The sequence below is a fragment of the Mustela putorius genome, unplaced genomic scaffold, assembly GCF_011764305.1.
Source record: "Mustela putorius furo isolate JIRA1106 unplaced genomic scaffold, ASM1176430v1.1 tig00000743_pilon_pilon_pilon, whole genome shotgun sequence".
In the NCBI taxonomy this organism is placed as follows: Eukaryota; Metazoa; Chordata; class Mammalia; order Carnivora; family Mustelidae; genus Mustela; species Mustela putorius.
In genome coordinates this window covers 7414248-7433487 of record NW_025421464.1, presented here as the reverse complement: position 1 = coordinate 7433487, position 19240 = coordinate 7414248, and the positions used below count along the sequence as shown (strand labels likewise).

General features: G+C 38.0%; 1 protein-coding gene across 7 annotated transcripts in view; it reads right to left on the bottom strand.

Moving 5' to 3' along the window:
• The window catches only part of RALGAPB (Ral GTPase activating protein non-catalytic subunit beta), an 81201-nt gene that overhangs the window by 48824 nt on the left and 13137 nt on the right, over nucleotides 1-19240 (bottom strand). For all 7 annotated transcript variants that reach the window (XM_045084190.1, XM_013053316.2, XM_013053318.2 and 4 more), the window contains exons 2-9: nucleotides 18188-18403; nucleotides 15020-15222; nucleotides 9939-10102; nucleotides 8146-8332; nucleotides 4472-4603; nucleotides 3622-3800; nucleotides 1845-1993; nucleotides 1501-1717 (exon numbers count right to left, since the gene is read on the bottom strand). In XM_045084190.1, coding sequence (XP_044940125.1) covers nucleotides 1501-1717; nucleotides 1845-1993; nucleotides 3622-3800; nucleotides 4472-4603; nucleotides 8146-8332; nucleotides 9939-10102; nucleotides 15020-15222; nucleotides 18188-18373 — 1417 coding nt within the window. In that variant the 5' untranslated portion in view covers nucleotides 18374-18403. The remainder of the gene's footprint in view (nucleotides 1-1500; nucleotides 1718-1844; nucleotides 1994-3621; nucleotides 3801-4471; nucleotides 4604-8145; nucleotides 8333-9938; nucleotides 10103-15019; nucleotides 15223-18187; nucleotides 18404-19240) is intronic.

The following is a 19240-nucleotide window of genomic DNA, read 5'->3' as shown; positions in this document are numbered from 1 at the left end:
AAGCAAGCCCACTAAGAAGGCAGGAGATTGAGCCATTCTGGATTCAGGGATTGTAGTAAATGTTAATAGTTTGATACCCAAAAGTTACAATTATAAGAATTGTACCTTAATAAAAATAAAAATAAAAATATGCCTGATTCATCATAGAAAATACAATACCAATACAAATTAATAAATATAAACATGGTTCAGAAAACTCAAAATATAAGCCACATGAACATAAGAAAATATAAGCCAAAAATGGTTTTCTAAAAGTTTTCATTTAGTCATAAGTGAGTACATTTACTTATCCATACACAAGCACTACAGTCAAACTTGTAAATAAAATATAATATGGAAAATGGAGAATATAAAGTATCTGAAATTGAAGAAAATAAACAAAGGAATCCGTAAACTCAAACATGCAATCTCAAATTATATACCCAAAACCATCTTTATATTCACACCTTTTTAAATTATTTAAAAGATTTTTTAAAACATCTAAAATGATTATACATGTATAATACCCACACAGACCTTAGTTCTGAGATGATTCATAATAGCTAAGAATGCATTTCTGAGAGAAAGCAGAGACCTTTATGGTCATCTCATTAGTTTTAATCCTTGGAACTAATATTCTCCCTAGAGATGCATAAACTAATGCAATTAGGCAACCTTTTCTCTCAATCTATACCTAACCCCAGTTGGAATTGTGCTTTCTTACCAAACAACCAATACACTCATTAGTGCATATAACAAGGTACCTGGGCACATAGTCATTGCCGCTCAGTAAATGCGAGCCATGATTACTGTTCTCCAGAAGATGTGTCATAAATATCTAGTACGTTCTGGACTACCCCACACTCCCATCCTGCACACTATGCCACCATTCCCAAGTACAGTGGTAAGATGACAAAAATAAATCAGATTTCATTTAAACAGTGTCGTTTCTGTAATAAAATCTAAATGAAGAAATCAGGGTTGAGTTATCATTTGCCACCAGTCTTATTTAGTTCCAGAGCAATGGTATTTTTTTAAGTGTGCTCTGAAATAAAGTTCTCTAGACTAAAACCTGGGAAGAGTTTTTCATGAAGCAGAAATTTTCTAATATTTATATGTACTAATAAGTGCATGGCTGCCAGGATCCAAGAAAAACACTTCTTGTGAATAAATTTCTGATCAAAATCTTTAGTTCTTTCTATCAATATTATTATCCTGGCTGACATGAAGGGAACTTCCGGCCACCTACTGAAAGGAATTTGATTCAACAAAAAGTGGCTAACCTGAAGTATGTCTAATAAAACCAGACAAAAGCCAAACCTCATAGAACAGACATAAAAAGGACAGGTAGGAAAACTTCCAAAATTCTGTTACTGCAGCTGGAAGGGGTTAAACACAAGACACTGCTTGGTCAGAGACAGAAAGCTTTTTAAGATACATATTAATCTTGCAGGTAGGAAAGATTAAAAAGAAAAAAAAGAAAAGAAAAAAGTGATAACATATTTCTTGAGCAATATTTACCAGTCATGCTGCTGTCTCTGTTTATCCCATTATGAAGTTTACAGTGAACAAATGCTGCATCAAATAACCATGATCCAAAGAGATTCAAGATGCTGTTAACCTTTGGTCTCCGAGGGGCAGGCAGTGGCCGGGGTTCAGAACTAGTCTGATTGGGACTTGAGAGAGGAGAGGTGGATGATGTCTGGTGCTGAACTTTCGAGGCATGAGCAGTACTAACCTGTCAGGGGAGTATAAGAATATATCCACACTCAAGAAAAGTTTGAGAAAACAGCAGGACTTTTTTAAAAGGTTGGCAGATTAGAAAGTCAGCTCTATACAGCGTAATAATGGCGATGAAAACTCACTGTGCTTGTCTTCATGGTGGCCTTATTCACAGTAACAGCCCGGTGCCTCCGGTTATGTGGTGGGGTGGTACTTACAGCAGTGCTTTGAGGCATACTTAATCTATTCACGGGTGTTGGAGGAGCACTGTCTGATCGGGGTCTAGAAATGCCTTTAAGAAAAAGACAAATGGAGTTATTCTTCATAGTTTCAAACACGTGGTCAAAAAATCTTCCTCAAATAATACCAATGAAGGCCGACTAGAGCAGACACGGCTAGCTGCCTCCCAATATCCATTCACTCTTTCTTCCTGAGTTACAAAACACAAATTTTAGCTGGACACGGCTACCTGAAACACACAATTACATTTTCTAGCCTCCCTTACAGCTACATGTGGCTATGTTCTGACCATAGAGAAGTGGGTGATTGCTGGGTGGGTCTTCCAAGAATCTCCTTAAAAAGACCAATCAAGTACAGACTCTCCTCCCTTCCTAACTGCTGAACAGGATGGCTGGAACTCATTTAACCATCACGGTCCCTGAGAGAGTACACAAAAAGCCACAAGATAGAAGGGCCTTAGGTCCCTTACAATGATGGAACAGCTAGCACAGCCCTATACTAGCTAGCCCTGGCCTTACCATATGTGAAAATAAACTATCTTTTTTAAACCACTGATATTTTCGGTTGTTATGTGGCAGCCAAACTTAATTTAAACTAATATATTACCTATGTAATATATTAACAAGTGTACATAATAAATGTTTTAGGAAAAAATAGATACTAAATATTATTACCTTTCAATAGTTAAAAATACTGACTTTTCATATTCCTAAAATGTGAAAAATGGGGCTTTTTTAAAAAAAGATTTTACTTGGGGCACCTGGATGGCTCAGTGGGTTAAAGCCTCTGCTTTCGGCTCAGGTCATGATCTCGGGGTCCTGGGATCGAGCCCCGCATCGGGCTCTCTGCTCAGCGAGGAGCCTGCTTCCTCCTCTCTCTCTGCCTGCCTCTCTGCTTACTTGTGATCTCTGTCTGTCAAAAAAATGAATAAAATCTTTAAAAAAAAAAAAAAAAGATTTTACTTATTTAACAGAGAGAGCGCCCATGAGCTAGCACTCACAAGCAGGGGGAGCAACAGGTCCATTGCAGGACTCAATCCCAGGACACCAGGATCATGACCTGAGCCAAAGGTAGACGTTTACCCAACTGAGCCATTCAATCACCCCAAAATGTTTAAAATAATGATTCACAAAAGGTGTAATCTGCTTCCCAGTGACGCACATAAGAATGATACCTAATGTATTTTATTTTATTTTTTAAAGATTTTCTTTATTTATTTGACAGAGAGAGATCACACAGGTAGGCAGAGAGAGAGAAAGGGAAGCAGGCTCCCCGCGGAGCAGAGAGCCCGATGCGGGGCTCAATCCCAGAACCCTGGGATCATGACCTGAGCAGAAGGAAGAGGCTTAACCCACTGAGCCACCCAGGCACCCCCTAATGTATTTTAATCTGTATTTTCTTGAGAATAAATTTTTCCTTTCGCAAATCATTTATTCATATCCTTTGTCCATTTATCTACCAAGTCTTATTCTTTTTCTTAGCATACTTTGATTTATATAAAGACAACGAAAGCTTTCCAGCTATTACATTTGTTGCAAATAATTTTTTCCTACTTTTGTCCTATGTAATCAAATCTGTTCCATCTTTTGCTTTGGGCTTTCCATAATAGTTTCTAAATCTATACTATAGACTTATCTACATGTAGGTCTCCAAACATTTAGCAACATACACAAAATTCACCTAAGAATGCATCCACCAGACAGCTGATTCCACGCATGGCACGAAAAAATATTTGAGGCAGATGTTTAAGGCAGGGATACTGATTCAATTCTTGTGGCATTCCACTAACATTTAAGAACTGTTCCTGAAATTTGGGAGTAGAGCTTATAATGGCCGGGTTACTCAAATCCACGGGATTACTACCAAAAAAGAGAAAAAGAATTAATTACACAGGAAGGCTTTCTAATTTTAAAGGAAACAGAAAATGATCATAGAAAAAGACATTTTTAAAAAGCTGAAATCACTGAAAGATGAAAAACATGAACTACAAACGAGAAGAAAGATAGAGAATGGTTAACACACTAATTTATAAAAAGGGTAATTAAGAATCACTAATACACAAAACAGAAAAATGAGGCCAGTCAAACTAGAATGAGAGAATATGGAGAGGAAATGATTTAAGAATTAGGGCAGCATGCAACAGAAAAAAAGTTCCATAGGACATAAGGATGTAGCTAGTAGAGAGAAAAGTAAGAAGCAATAATACTGAATTGAAGAGAATTACTATACAGAGAGAGCAGGTCCTGGGAGAGATAATATCCAGGCTGCAGCAGTAGGCATGAAAACAAATGTTACATGTACCACAGGGACAAGCTTCAAGAGTACAGACCAAGCACAGCTGAGGGTAGCCTGACTCTGCTGGGACAGGGAGCACAGGAGGCACATGATGTAGATGTGCCTATTGTCTAATGTGGCTCCATCTGAGGGCTGTATTTAGCCATCATACACTGAGCACCAACACGGAAGTTACAGCGTGGTTCCTGCTCTAAGACACCAGGGAGAGAGAACACACAATACTAAATAACAGTACCTTAACATATGTAAGAAGCGAAACCAGGTCTGTGCTACACACTCGTTATCCATTTCAGGAGGGATCAGACTGGCATCTTCATCAGGAACTTTAAATGGAGGAAATGAAGGACCATACGTAAAGCGTAGCAATCTGGAATACAAAAAAAATGCATATCACCAAGTTCATTTCTTAACAGTATGAAAAATACACTGAAGTATTAAAATATGATAAGAGAAATATAAGAGAAAATAGATGACATGTGTATTACACCTCACAGAAGTGAGTAAGATCAATGAAGACCCTCGTTGATAAGAGTCAAATTATAAAGGAAAATACAGTTTTGTAAGATTAAAAAAAAGTCTAAACATTTGAATACTGCATTTATTTTAAAAACTGTCGTTTAGTTACATACCTATTCATATTTTAGGTTATATAATCTTATTATAAATGTATCTATAATTTATAAAACTACATAATGATATACATTACATATATTATGATCTTATAGTAATGTAATAGCTTTTTAACATATAATATGTAATATATAAACTGTATATGAATGATATAATTTCATAATAAATAAAATTACAAATATCAAATTATAAAATTATGGATTATTTTTAAATTTTATTTATAAATAATTATAAATAATTGAAAATAAATTAGTAAATTGTAAAATTATAGATGAAACTGATGTTTATAGTTATGTAATTATAAATAAATTGTTACTTCATTTTTAAAAAGATTCATCCCACTACAAACTCCTTCAACACAAGTAGGCTGTAATTTATCCATAATAACTGCTACATAACTTGCATGAAGTTCAGAATTTATAGTGTACCTTAAATACTTAAAAGTAATTCAACAATTCAATTACTTAATTTAATAGTCCTATTCTAAATGTATTTAAACTGTTCAAAGCCCTTTGACTCAACTACCTTATGTCTAGAAATTATATCTTAATGAAATAACCAGTATGCGGACTTTCTATAAAGTATTCATATAAACAGTATTTTTAAAGAACATAAACATCTGAACAATGAAATTATTGTATAAATTATAACTTCATTTATATAACAAAAAGCTACAAAGGCATTCAAAGTATCTCAAGATTTAATAATAGAAAAGGTACATGTAATTAATGGGATAAGAATCAAATTAAAAAAGCAGGTAATACTACATAGAACAATCTCAAACTTTTTTTTATAAAGAGAAATGGAAAAAATACATTAAAATGTTAACACTAAAAAAAAAAAAAGTTAACACTGAGGGCACCTGGGTGGCTCAGTGGGTTAAAGCCTCTTGCCTTCAGCTCAGGTCATGATCCCAGGGTCCTGGGATCAAGCCCCACATCGGGCTCTCTGCTCAGCGGGGAGCTGGCTTCTCCCCCTCTCTCTGCCTGCCTCTCTGCCTACTTGTAATCTCTGTCAAATAAATAAATAAAATCTTAAAAAAAAAAGATTAACACTAGTGATCTGTAAGTCATGGACAGTTTCCCCCATATCTTCCAAGTTTTCTATTTTTTTTCCCCAAGTTTTCTATTTTAAGAATGTATTGGTTTTGGAGTGCCTGGGGGCTCAGTCATTGAGCATCTGCCTTTGGCTCAGGTCATGATCCCAGGGTCCTGGGATCGAGCCCCATATCGGGCTCCTACTTCTCCCTCTCTCAATCCCCGTTTGTGTTCTAGCTCGTACTGTGTCTCTCTGTCAAATAAATAAATAAAATCTTTTTAAAAAATTAAAAAATTATGTATTGGTTTTATAATCAAGATAAAAAGTATTTGTTTTTTTGGAGCAGAAATTAGTTGATTTATTTAACATGATACAGGTACTATTTAGATGACTTTTTTTTCTAAAAATTTTTGTTTTTTCATTTATTTACTTTTTCCATTTAAATTCAATTAAGTGTTATTTGAAACTAGATTTATAATGTTGACATTCACTAAGATATAAAAGAATCAAAAGAATATTCTAAAACCTCCATTTCTTACTTTAAATAATGATGAAGATAGAAACATAAACATTTCACTAACTCAGAAAAAGACCAGTCTACCATCTGATACATAATGCTACCTGTAAGTTATTTGTTCCTGCCTTCACACTGCCTCTCCCCACATGGAATCTAAATCAGATCAAGTCTCTAGATCTAATTGCCAGTTGACAGGAAACACTGAGGAGAGAGAATCATATTAACACAACTAGGACATCATAAGGAAAATTCAGAATGTGGAAACACTCTAAGACAAACAACCCAGTTTCTTCAACAAAAACCACAAAGAAATAAAAACGAGAGAGAAGGAACCTATAGCTTAAGAAAGGCTTAAGAAACATCAATTAAATGCAGTATGTGGGGGCGCCTGGGTGACTCAGTGGATTAAAGCCTCTGCCTTCAGCTCAGGTCATGATCCCGGGGTCCTGGGATCGAGCCCCACATGGGGGGCTCCTTTCTCTGCCTGTCTCTCTGCCTTCTTGTGATCTCTGTCTGTCAAATAAATAAAATCTTAAAAAAAATTTTTTTTAAATAATAGTAAAAAAATAATAAATGCAATATGTGAACCTTGCTTGTTTTGATTCAATGGAATCAACCACAAAAAAAAAAAAAAAAAAACCCACAATAAAAACAAACAAACAAAAAAACGGATGCATTCAAGGGAAATCTAAACATTGAATAGCTGACTGATATTAAAGAACTGTTAATTTTTTTAGGTATGATAATGGTACTGTGATTATGTTTCAAAAAGAATCCTCATCTTTTAGAGCTACATATTTAAATATGTAGAATTAGGGGCGCCTGGTGGCTCAATCAGTTAAGCATCTGCCTTCAGCTCAGGTCTTGATTCCAGAGTCCCTGGCTCAGCAGGGAGTCTGCTTCTCCACTGCCCCCACCCTGCTCTTGTGCTCTCTCACTCTTGCTCTAATTAATTAATTAATTAATAGAATCCTTAGGGAAAAATTCGTAGAACTGAAATGAAGAAACAAGTCCGAAAAAAAATAAAGCCTAAAGTTTACTCACATTACATATAAATGGTAAAAAAGATAAAATTATTATAACAAACTACCTACTTTGGTTAGAATATAGCACATTATAGTATGGTCTCATTTCTGTAAAATTATGTATAAATATATATAATAGCATTTCTAAAGAACTTAATTTTTTTATATCTTTCTATGGTTTTTTAAAAAATAATAATCATGGTATATTAGTAACCAGATTAAGAATGGGATTTTGGCAAGGGAAGCAGGGTAGAAAATTTATCTGCTTCTCCATATTTGCTTAACCTGAAAGGTTTTAAATTTGCCAGGCAGCAGCCAAACTCTATATCCATTTTTGAAAAGTGGCTTGAGAGTGCCTGGGTGGCTCAGTCGGTTAGGCATCTGCCTTCAGCTCAGGTCATGATCCCACTGGGATCGAGTCCCACATCAGGCTTTCTGCCCAGTGAGGAGTCTATTTCTCCCTCTACCCTCCATTACTGCTTGTGATCTCTTTCTCTCACTCTCTCAAATAAATAAAAAACCTTAAAAATAAAAAAGAAATAAAAAGTGGCTTGATTCTGTACTTAAAATGCAAGTAATAACAGACACAGGAAACGGACTTTTCAGAACATATTCCATGAATCCCAAAGACATGGAACTAGGAGAAAGCTGCCTTAGACCAGGTGGATGAAGGAAGGCAAGTCAATGATGGTAACCTACCTTGAAGTGAGTGCACAGGTGACTTTGCTCCACTGCTCCACCACTGCGGGGTGGTGCCTCCAGTTCGCCACCATCTCCTTGGCTGTTTTCCAATAAGGTGGTGTTGGAAAGCACCGAGTACAAGCTAGTAACCAAACCTCAAAGAGAACACCAATCAACTTCTCTGCTAGATTCTCAGCAATGCCACCTTACCAACAGAAAGAAAGCATCTTTGGCATACTTATTTAAAACAAACAAACAAACAAACAAACTTTAATTCACTGATTTGGGGTAAGTGGTTAAAAAATCAAAATAATTGCAATGTTAAGTTCTGACTTTCAAATAGCCATGTAATAAGTAAGAATGAGAAACTGTTCTTAGGAGGGCCTATGAAGAAAATCATGATGACATCAACCAATTATCATTTATAAAGTTTTCAAGTTGCCCTGCTCAGTTCTTATCAAAGATCTTTATCGTCCAGCAACTGGGACAGACACAGAGGAGAAGGGGAAGGAAAAATGTCTATGATGTGTGACTACTGGGTCCGTTTCCGTGCTGACTGGCTTATGCACATGACCTCATATATTTTGCACACTAATTCTGCAAGACAGAGACATATCTTTTACAAATTATCAATTAAACACATTTTGAAGAAGAGAAAACTTAAACGAGAAAATTTAAGTAACCTCTCCAAGTTTACACAGTCAGTAAGTAAAGGAATCAGAGCAAATACCCAGGTCTTTCTATCTCCAAACTTTGTTGTAAAACTTTCAGGTGTTTGAAAGCTACCCTTTGGGGAGAGGGAGTCAAAGAAGGGAGCAAAAGGACTGGAGCTGTGCAGGACAGAGCCTCAACCATGAAAACAGACCTGTTCCTCCACTCTGAGCCCTGGAACTAGGGAGAAAATTAGTGGTCTATACTCTGCATAGCTCCACAAGGCAAACTTGGGAGTAGTAGGAAAAGTTATAAGGATGCATATTTCAAATGAGCACAAATGAAGTTTCAACAATAATGAGCCCCAGAAGGGGAGAAACTGCCTGTGCTGAGTTGCTGAGATTCCTGGCATGGAGACTGTGTACCAAAGAGCTAATGAATCAATGACTGCCTAGCTATCATCATAACAGACAAGGTATTCCTACTATGGACTCATTTTCTGTGGTTTCTTTTAGATACTTTCCTGGACACTGCATTTGTGCGAGTTCCCAAGTGCACACTGCATGTCTGTTAGTAAGAGACTACACAGATAATGGGCAACAAGGGAACCTAGAACTAGAGTATCAACTTACAGTTTGTATATGCTATGCTGTAACATACACAGCAGGGCCTCTAAAATACAACCTGAAGGCATAAAACTGGAGGCTTCTTAATGACAAGGTATGAGTGGCATATTGTCTTACCTCCAAATAGAACCATTAAGATTTTGCAGAATTCATTTACTGAACAAAGTATCTTCTGCCACTGTCAAGTTTTTAATGTCTACTTTGATAACTGCTTTGCAACCGGGTACTGTACTTACAGGTTCTACTTCAGTTAGCTGTTTCTTATATAGCCCCTATCCTAATAGACTGAACGACCTACTTCCCATCATTATCAAATATGCATTCATGCACCGAATCTCTCCTACATTAGCAAAATCATCCCTGAAAGTAAAATTACTTTATGTTGTGCCTATGAGGGCTTCCATTCTAAGACCTGTTAACCTTGGTTTGTCCAATGTCATCCCAAACTGTAAATCCCTACAGTCTACTACTCAGTGAGTTTAAAGTGAACTGTATCCAGAGCTTGGAAATAAATTAGAAAAAACACAAACAGACCTTGAACAGTTGGCGGGGCTAGAAGTATGTCATTAATCTGCAGAAGAAACAACAGTAAGACTTCCCACGTTTCTCGTGCCATGATGGATGACTCACGGGCCAGTTTCTGAATGGCTCTCAGGACCTGTAAGCATAGTCGGATCTGACTGGAGCCCTGTTCCTGTCTGAAGAAGACAGATACATCACTGACAAGCCTTGAGGAGAGAAAGCAAAGGCTTGAGGACAGACGACTTATGGACACAGGAAGCAATGGTCCAATGACACTCCCTAAGAGTATCAGAAGGCAGGACAAGGTGCAGCCTCTTCAATTCAAAGCTATTTTGCCACCAGAGTTTGGCTCTCTGGGATGTCAGCCCACCATTCCTATGAGAGCTTGAAAAGCTCCCGGACAAGGGGGAATAGTAGAATATAAGTTTCACCTCTGGATTTTCTAAGTCTAAAATGTACCTGACAACATAACAGGCACACCATTTTCTCCTGAGTGAATGAGTAAATACCCGCAGCCCCTTCTGTTGCTCAAACTGAAACACAATGCCCTTTGTATTCTTTAAAAAAAATTTTTTAAACACACATTCACGAGAATTTAGAATGTGAATTCTTGGTGTTCACAGTCCCTTTGAGGCTAATGTCTGAAGAGAAGAGCCTACAGACCCAAGGGAATATCCTCACAGGTCCCTGAAACTGAAGAGGTCTGGAGGCAACTGCCTCAAAAGTGAGCACCCAGTTACTGCTGTTCTAATAAAAAAAAAAAAGGCATCTTAACCTAAGATGGGGGTTCCAATGGTTCCCAAGATACTCTAGAAAAAAGTTTTAAAACTCTCTTTGGTCTATAGGACCAATTTTTTCCTCAAGAGAATAAAACAGATCAAAGTAGTCAGGCTAGAGTAGAAGACAGAGGTCCAAGCCCCAGCCCCTTATCCCTACTTTGCAAAGCAGACCACCTGAGAATTTTGAAAATAGTGGGAAATTCAATGCATAAATGAGTGGTGAGTTGGCCTCCTGACTAATTGTGTGAAACCTAGTAACTAAAAGTACTGAAATAAATCTTGACAAGTTTCTATATTATGACTTATATCACACAGAGCTGATAAAACAGAGCTTCCTCAAAAAATCCAGAAAATGAAACAAGTGGACTTACCACTCCTGCCCCAACCTGAGGATAGAAGATTCTCAGATTCTGGGCTATGGCCCAGAAAACCAGACACTTACCTTAAAGTTACAAATGACACCACTAAGTTTTTCCTAAAGAGGTCCTATCTCTCACCTAGGAAAGACCAAGATCCCCGAAGAGCAGGGAAATGTCCCACATTTAGCTAGAGGTAAATCCAGTACATGCAAAGCCATGAAGCTCAAGTTTGTGCTGTGGCACTGGCTACTTGAAGAACAATATAAAACTGTATAATAGCCCCAAATCTCATCTAGTCATACAAGAAGTCCAGAATAAGAAAAAAGAATAGCTCTGGGGTTGACACTCTTCCAAGCTAGTGATAAGACTCCAAGCTAGTAATCTAGGCCTAGCCACTATTTCCAGGTACCTGTCCACTGGTACAAAAGGAAACATCTGCTCTGTAGGTAACTGTAGCCTCACAATGAAGACCTAAATTCAGAAGCAGTGTTCAAAAGCTAAGAGAAACAAGATCATCTTTACTTCATTTACTTCATTTTACATCATTTTTGCTTAAAAATAAGCAGAAAGGTCTAAACACAAGAGATTTTCCTCTCCCCCCCAACATTTTCTTCTTCTTTTTTTATTTTTTTATTTTTTTAAATTTACTTGACAGACAGAGATCACGAGTAGGCAGAGAGGCAGGCAGAGAGAGGAGGAAGCAGGCTCCCCGAGGAGCAGAAAGCCCTATGCGGGGCTTGATCCCAGGTGTCTGGGATCATGACCTGAGCCTAAGGCAGAGGCTTTAACCCACTGAGCCACCCAGGCGCCCCTCCCCCCAACATTTTCAAAAAGAACTTGTGATCTTCAGAAAAACTGTTCTCAGAACAAGAGCCGGTAACTATAGCCCATGGGTCAAATCTGGCCTGCCATCTGGTTTTGTTGAAGTTGTCCTGGAATACCGCCATGTTCATTCATTTACTCATTATCTGTGGCTACTTTCTCTACATCAGCAGAGTTGAGTAATTAGAACAGACACCACATAGCCCACAAAGCCTAAAATATTTACTATCTGGCTTTATCAAAAAAGTTTATCAACCACTGCTTTAGAAGAGTATTACATTTTTTAAACTACAACATATTTGAGTAATGAAAACCCTAATCAATTTTAAAAGATGATACACTCTTGGGGCACCTGGGTGGCTCAGTGGGTTAAAGCCTCTTCCTTCAGCCCAGGTCATGATCCCAGAGTCCTGGGATGGAGCCCCATATCTGGAGCTCTCTGCTCAGCAGGAAGACTGCTTCCCCATCTCTCTTTGCCTGCCTCTCGGCCTACTTGTGATCTCTGTCAAATAAATAAATAAAATCTTTTTAAAAATAAATAAATAAAAGATGACTCACTCTTCACTCTAGTATGCAAACAAACGAGATCAAACTAAACTGATAAGCAAAAAGAGAAAGGTTACCCCCACTGACTTATCTCTAGCAAAGTGGTAAAAAGTTTCTTCCATTTTGAGTGTTACTTTTTATAAAAACAACTAAGTAAGCTTGAGGACAATTTTGTGATCTGAATTTAAAACAAAACAAAACAAAAACTCTGATACTTCCCAAAAAGGGAGAGAGGATCATAACTCCCAATATTTAGCACTGAAAATACTCAGCTCCCTAAGACACTGTTGGCCAGGAGAACTCTAGGACTCCGTCCAATATCCTCTCTGAAGAATGCACACACACTTGAGAAAAAAAGTTAATGAACAAGGTACTCATGTTCTCAAAAGGGAAAAAAAGCAAAAGCCCAATTAACTCAAATGACATTGCTATTTATTTTTCATCAATACAAATGAATTGAGCACAGACAGGTGGTAAGACAGCAAACAGGAAAGCAGCCCAGGGACAAGACTACTCATCAGACTGTCCCATGCCCAAGGAAAAAGGCCAGTAAATTAGTCTTCTACATGGAACGACAAAAGCATTAAAACTATTACACCGTTTTAGAAAAGTCTGCTTGGGCACAAATAATATTCTAATCACTGTCAACTACTTCTTGTTACTACTCCTATTTGAAATCAATAAATACAAGCAACAAATATTTAATTCACACCTCTAATAATGTAAGTACTGCACCACGTACTGTGGAAGCCCCAAATATGTAAAACCCTAGTTCTTGCCTTCAAGCTGGTTAGCTGGGGAAATGAGACACACACGTTTTAAAAGATAAACAATAAAATAGTGAAGACATAAAAGAGTGACACAGGAAGTACCACATGGTTCAGAAAAGGTATGATCACTGTGGGGCTGGATGGTCAAGCAAGGCTTCTGTTTATAAGGCAGGACTTAAGATGAACCAACAAGAATGAGATGCAGACAACTAGGAGAGGGAGAAGAGGAAGAAGATGACAAAAGGGTAGGAGAAGATGAGGAAGATCATTAAGGAGTCTTAAGGGAATGTTTAATTTATGAGTCTGACCAATGAGCAGGGCTCACGCAGAATGAGCAGCAAATAATCTGCTTAGATTATAGCCAGCATTTCACAAAAGGTAAGGAGTTTATACTTGATCCTACACATCACAATTCTCAATGAAGTTTTCTTTTTTTAATTCAAATTTTACAAAGTAAACTTCTTTCTAAAACTCCTTAAAAAAATTCTTTTTTGGGTGGGCACCCATGTGGCTCAGTCAGTTAAACATCTGCCTTCAGATCAAGTCATGATCCCGGGGTCCTGGAATCCAGCCCTGAGTTGGGCTTCCTGTTCAGTGGGGAATCTGCCTGTCCCTCTTCTTCCAGCCCTCCCCCGACTCGTGCTCTCTCTCACTCACTAATAAATAAATAAAGCTTAAAAAAATAATAATAATTTTTAAAGTAAACTCTACACCACTTGTAGGGCTCAAACTCACAACCCTGAAATGAAGAGTTGCATGCTCTATCAACTGAGCCAGCCAGGGGCCTCCAAAGTAATCTTCCTTCTAAATTCAAAAGGTTAAAAATTTATACAGTGGTTTTGGATGATTCAGAGTCTCTCACCATCTGATAAAGAAAAAGCTGTAATAAGAACTTTTCCAAAAGGAAGCAAGCCCCTTTGCCTCTTTCAAAGACATTAAAAAACAGCTAAAGACAGGTTTTTCTTAAAGGAAACCCTCATGAATGGGTAAGAAACTAATTAATGCTTTCTTCTCCATTATTTTCTATATTTCCCAAACTCTTTACGATGACATATGATCTTTTCGAATTGGAAAAAAAAAAAAATTTAAGATTATTTATTTATTTGAGACAGAGGGAGAGAGTGCAAGAGGGGGAGAGCACCAGCAGGGGAAAAGGAGAAACAGACTCCACAGTGAGCAGCCCGACATGGGGCTTGATCCCAGGACCCTGAGATCATGATCTGAGCTGAAGGCTGTCACTTAACTGACTGAGGCACTAAAGGACGCCTGAAAAAAATTTGAAGCCCAAATAAGGTACATATCCCATATTATGATATTTAAGGTCATCGTCTCAGAAGAAAGGAGAAAAAAAATCAGTAACAAACTGCTAACAAAATCTTTTGGTCTACCACAAATTTGCCCATAATAATTTCAAGTCTGCTTCCTTCAATGTCTTCATTCTCTCATAAGAAAGATTCATTTTAAGGTAGAAGGTTTAGTTGCCTTTAGCTTAAGTGGAGAAAAAAAAAATTATGATAGGCAAAAGTATGTTTTTTGAATGGAGGGGAAAGGGGTCATAACATTTTAATATCTAACAGCTATCAGATCTTAGAAAGGAAAACAAAAGCCTTTAATGAACATAGACTTGTTAAAAACACTTAGTTAACATGCTATAAGCCCATCTCTCTTATTATTCATATTAATACATTCTTTGAACAGTAATGATACTTTTCAAAAGACTAACAATGAAATCAGCTCCTATTTATATAAAATAGTTAACATTTATGAATATTTTATTATGCTCCTGATAATAGGCCAGACAGACAGGTATAGCTTACCTTGGTACAAAAAGATTTTGCAGGTGTTTTAGTATACTTTGAACATATAGATTAGGCTCTTTAATAACTGGCAACGGAATAGAATCTTTCGGCAATACTAAAGCCATAATCCAATCTGTATATACATCAACACAATATTTTACAGTCTCTCCATCCAGTGGAAGGGTCAGTCCATAACAAATTACTTCCATGGTCCATTTCACCTAAACAAAAGAAAATATACATACAGCACTATCACACATCCCTACTATATTTCAGTAGACTGATTTAATATTGACCTCTTTTATTAACAAAAACCTCTCAAGTGACAGTATATCCATCTCAGCTTTGTATCATCAGATTTATTCTCAAGAAGGCACTTTCCATGGAAAAAATATACTCAGACAACATTTCCTAAGCAAAATATTTAAGAAAAAAATAAATTATTTATTTCTAAATATTAAACCCATGTTGGCTATTACCCATTAGATATTATTATTGTTATGTGAAATAAAAAGCAATTATGGGCGGTCTTGATTTTCTCTAGAGACTGGAGGCACAGAAACACAGAACATTTTAGCCTTATTTCTCCTTTTAATTTGTATATAGGTATGTGTATCATTTAGGAAATCATATATATAAATTCAATCATATTCCATTTCTAGATTATGCAACATTAACAAGCAACAGGAAAGAATACGACCTGCTCAACTCTTACACTGTGACTCTTTCTGCCAAAGAAAATAATTAACATGGGAAGGTAAGAACGCACACAAGTGAGACGGGACTTAAGCTGGTAAGATCGTAACAAGGCACTTAGCTGCCCTAAATGAGTGCCAGGCCCTTGACCCATGTGCTTCACATCACAGAGGCTGACAGAACTTGTCTAAGCAACTACCAACCACTGCCCACAGTCATGAAGAATGAATATGATATAAGCAGAAAGTGAAAATAGCATAATTTGCAAGAGAGGATGAAACAATATTCCAGATTCTGTAGACTGGAAAGTTTCAGTAAATTCCAGATGAAACTGTGGGACAAATTACTAAGCAGATGATCAGTGAGCACTTATAAAACAGAAGCAGGCTCACTGGGAACCAGCCTACTCAAAAAGAACAAGTCATGCCAGTCAAGCTTCATTCCTTTACTAACAAGGTTACTATGAAGGCAGTGGACAATTGCATAACCCCGGCAATTTTCGAAGCAATTTTCATAAATATCCTCTAACCATCAAAATAACCCTGTATGAAAGGTTAAATTATCCTCACTTTATAGATAAGAAAACTGATGCTTAGAAAGATTAAGCAGTTTGGCCCAAGTCACTGGTTTGGAAATGGTAAAACTGAAAACTTGGACCCCAATCTTCCGGCTAGACATCTGAAGCTACTCCCACCATCTTCCACCAATAGCCTTGTCTGGCGAAGGGGGATCACGAAATGTGGTCAGATGCAGGATATTCTTCTGACAAGATGGAGACCTATGGCCCAGAGGAAGGTAAAATGGCTGGATTTTAAGTTGTTGAAATACAAGATGAGAGAACACAGTGGGTTAATGCACCAAGACCATTTTGAAGAAGGTGCCCAATGGCATGCCAAAGGCCCTGCCGAGATTTTTACTTACTTAGGAAAAGAGAGAAAAACAGTTTACAGGCTAACCATCTGTAGCTATCACAAAGCTAAAATGCATAGCTAACCTGTTATATAGAAATTCAGGATTCAAAAAGACTTCAACAGTTTAAAACAAAAGTTGAATCTAACAAGATAAATACAGGTAGAGAAAATTTTAAGCTCAAAAACAACTAAAAACGACTAAGAGTAAAATCATGTTAACAGCAATATAACATAGACAATAAATACAGTATTATCTACAACAGTGATAAACTTTAAGGCTCTAACACCACAGTGAAGCTGTGACAAATATAGGAGGGTAGGAGGAACTGAACCATGCATAAGAAGGGATTTTAAAAGGGACTGCAAGTCTGTAATTGTCAGATGAAACGACAAAGGAGAAAACATCTCTGGTGATACCTTCATAATAGTTCAGTTGTACAATTCTAGAGGACAGACAGTGGATTCGAGGACTATTCTCTCGTATCTTTTTAAGGGTGAGGAAGGACAACAAACAAGGGCTGCACCAGAGCACCTCTATCCACTCATGTGCCATCTCTTACCAGGAGAAGATTATAGACCCACCAAGAGGAGAGTGCACCAGGGCAAGCGCTGGTCCTTAGGGTAAGTCTCTGCTAAGGTACTCTAAAGAGAGAAAAACACTCCTCAGACTGAGGGGCTTCATCCTCCAGCAACCCATGGCCTGCAGAGGGTAAATAAGCTGCCTTTAGAGCTATAAGCTTTGGTCTTGTATCCAGTCTTCTATCTAGATTAATCTCTCCTTCATCAGAAAGAAATGAAAAAGTAAGGGGGAGAAAAAGTGGGTCTGGAAAATAAGCTAACCCAAAGTCTGAAGGTTGTATAAACTTCCTCAAGCACAAAGACAAAGTTCTAATCCCATATCTTAGCCAGACATCACACTAGCAAGTTCCTGTATCCCTCCATTTTCAGGGTCCCTTCACAACCTGACCCTTAAAACTTTACTTCAGCCCAGTCACTTGAACCCAAGAATAGAGGACCATCTCCAGGCCGAGCCACTCTAAGAGCTCTTATCTTTAGAGACAGCAAACACAACCCCCATTCCAACCACTTGGGCTCACAGCCATACGGGCTTAGCTGCTCTGCAACACCCTTAAACCTGAGAGACAGGTAAGGGTAAGCAGACATGGAGACACAGGAAGGCCTCAAGTTCAGTGTGTATGTGAAAACTGAAAACTTGACACAAGATAGGCCTTCAGTTAGAGGCCATATGGGAGGAGCAGTAAAGACCTTCCAAACACACCTCTGAATAAAAAGACTGGGCCCAGAGCTTACGGGAAAGAGCCTGACACTTAAGCCTTGTCTTGGGTACACAGCTCAAGTAGAGAATTGGGCCTGGCTAGTAAGGGGCTAGCAACACAACAGTACAACCTATTCCTTGACCCCCATGAACTCTCAGCCCCAACCCTCAGCCCAAAGGTCAAAATTAATAAAAAAAAGTTGTACTACATTGGACAGAAACCCATTAAAAGGACAATGTCAAATAAATGCTTCAGTAACAAAATTGTTTTCACACAGTAGAATGAAAAGAAGAAACACTTACTTCTTTGTCAGTTTTTAACAAACTCTCACTACCAGCCACTGAAGGGGTACCTAAGGCCTGCCCAAGGGGATGGACCACTGCATTTGCCACCTCTCGCCCAACGCTCTCTGGATAGCTGTGCAGCACACTCGTGTGGCCCTGATCATTCTGAATCACCAAATGCAGTGACCTCCACTCAGAGTACATCGTGCCGCTAAAGGACTATCCAAATGGCACCTGAAAAGACAAGAAAAAATTTCTGTTAAATTACACTGCTGTAAATTAATAGAAATCAATAAAACACAGATTTGCCCTACATGGTAAGATAAAGCAGCTACAAAAAGCAGCTTCTGTCTACCAAGCAGACAGAAAAAAAAACACATCTAAATGTTTTGAAAATATCCTGAAACAGCCTCACAGCAAGATCAGGTAGGAAGGCAGACCCTGGGAAGCAAATGTCTGAGCACCTCCCCAAAAGAGCCTCAGAAACCCTGGAGCAGAACTGGGACAGATACCACTGAGCAGGGGGATAAAATGATCTGATCTGGTTCTCAGAACAAGAGGGAGACCTCCTCATTCTATGTTCCAGGAGAGAAAACGATACAGAATGAAGTGCCCTAACTAGAAAGGAAGACAAAAGAAAGAGTTTATTCCAAGATCTAGATTTTTCAGTCAATAATATCCAAGTACCTATTACATGCTAGAAACATACCCCTGCAATTTCCCACTGATGTCCTCAAATCAAACATAAAATTCTTTGTGAATATTTCATTCCCTGCAGGAGTGACACACAAATTTCTAGTAATGAAACACCCGGAAGTCATAGCGTTCTTCAGAAAATATATTAAGAGCTCGACTCACTGAGCATTTACTACATGCCACTCATGCAATCACCAAAACAACTCAATGAACAGGGGTGCCTAGATGGCTCAGTCACCTGAGCATCCCCTAGCTCTTAGTTTCAGCTCGGGTGGTGGGATCCAGCCCCACATGAGGCTCCACACTCAGCAGGAGTACGCTTGTGATTCTCTCTCTCCTTCTCCTCCTGCCCCTCACCACACTTGTGGGGGGGGG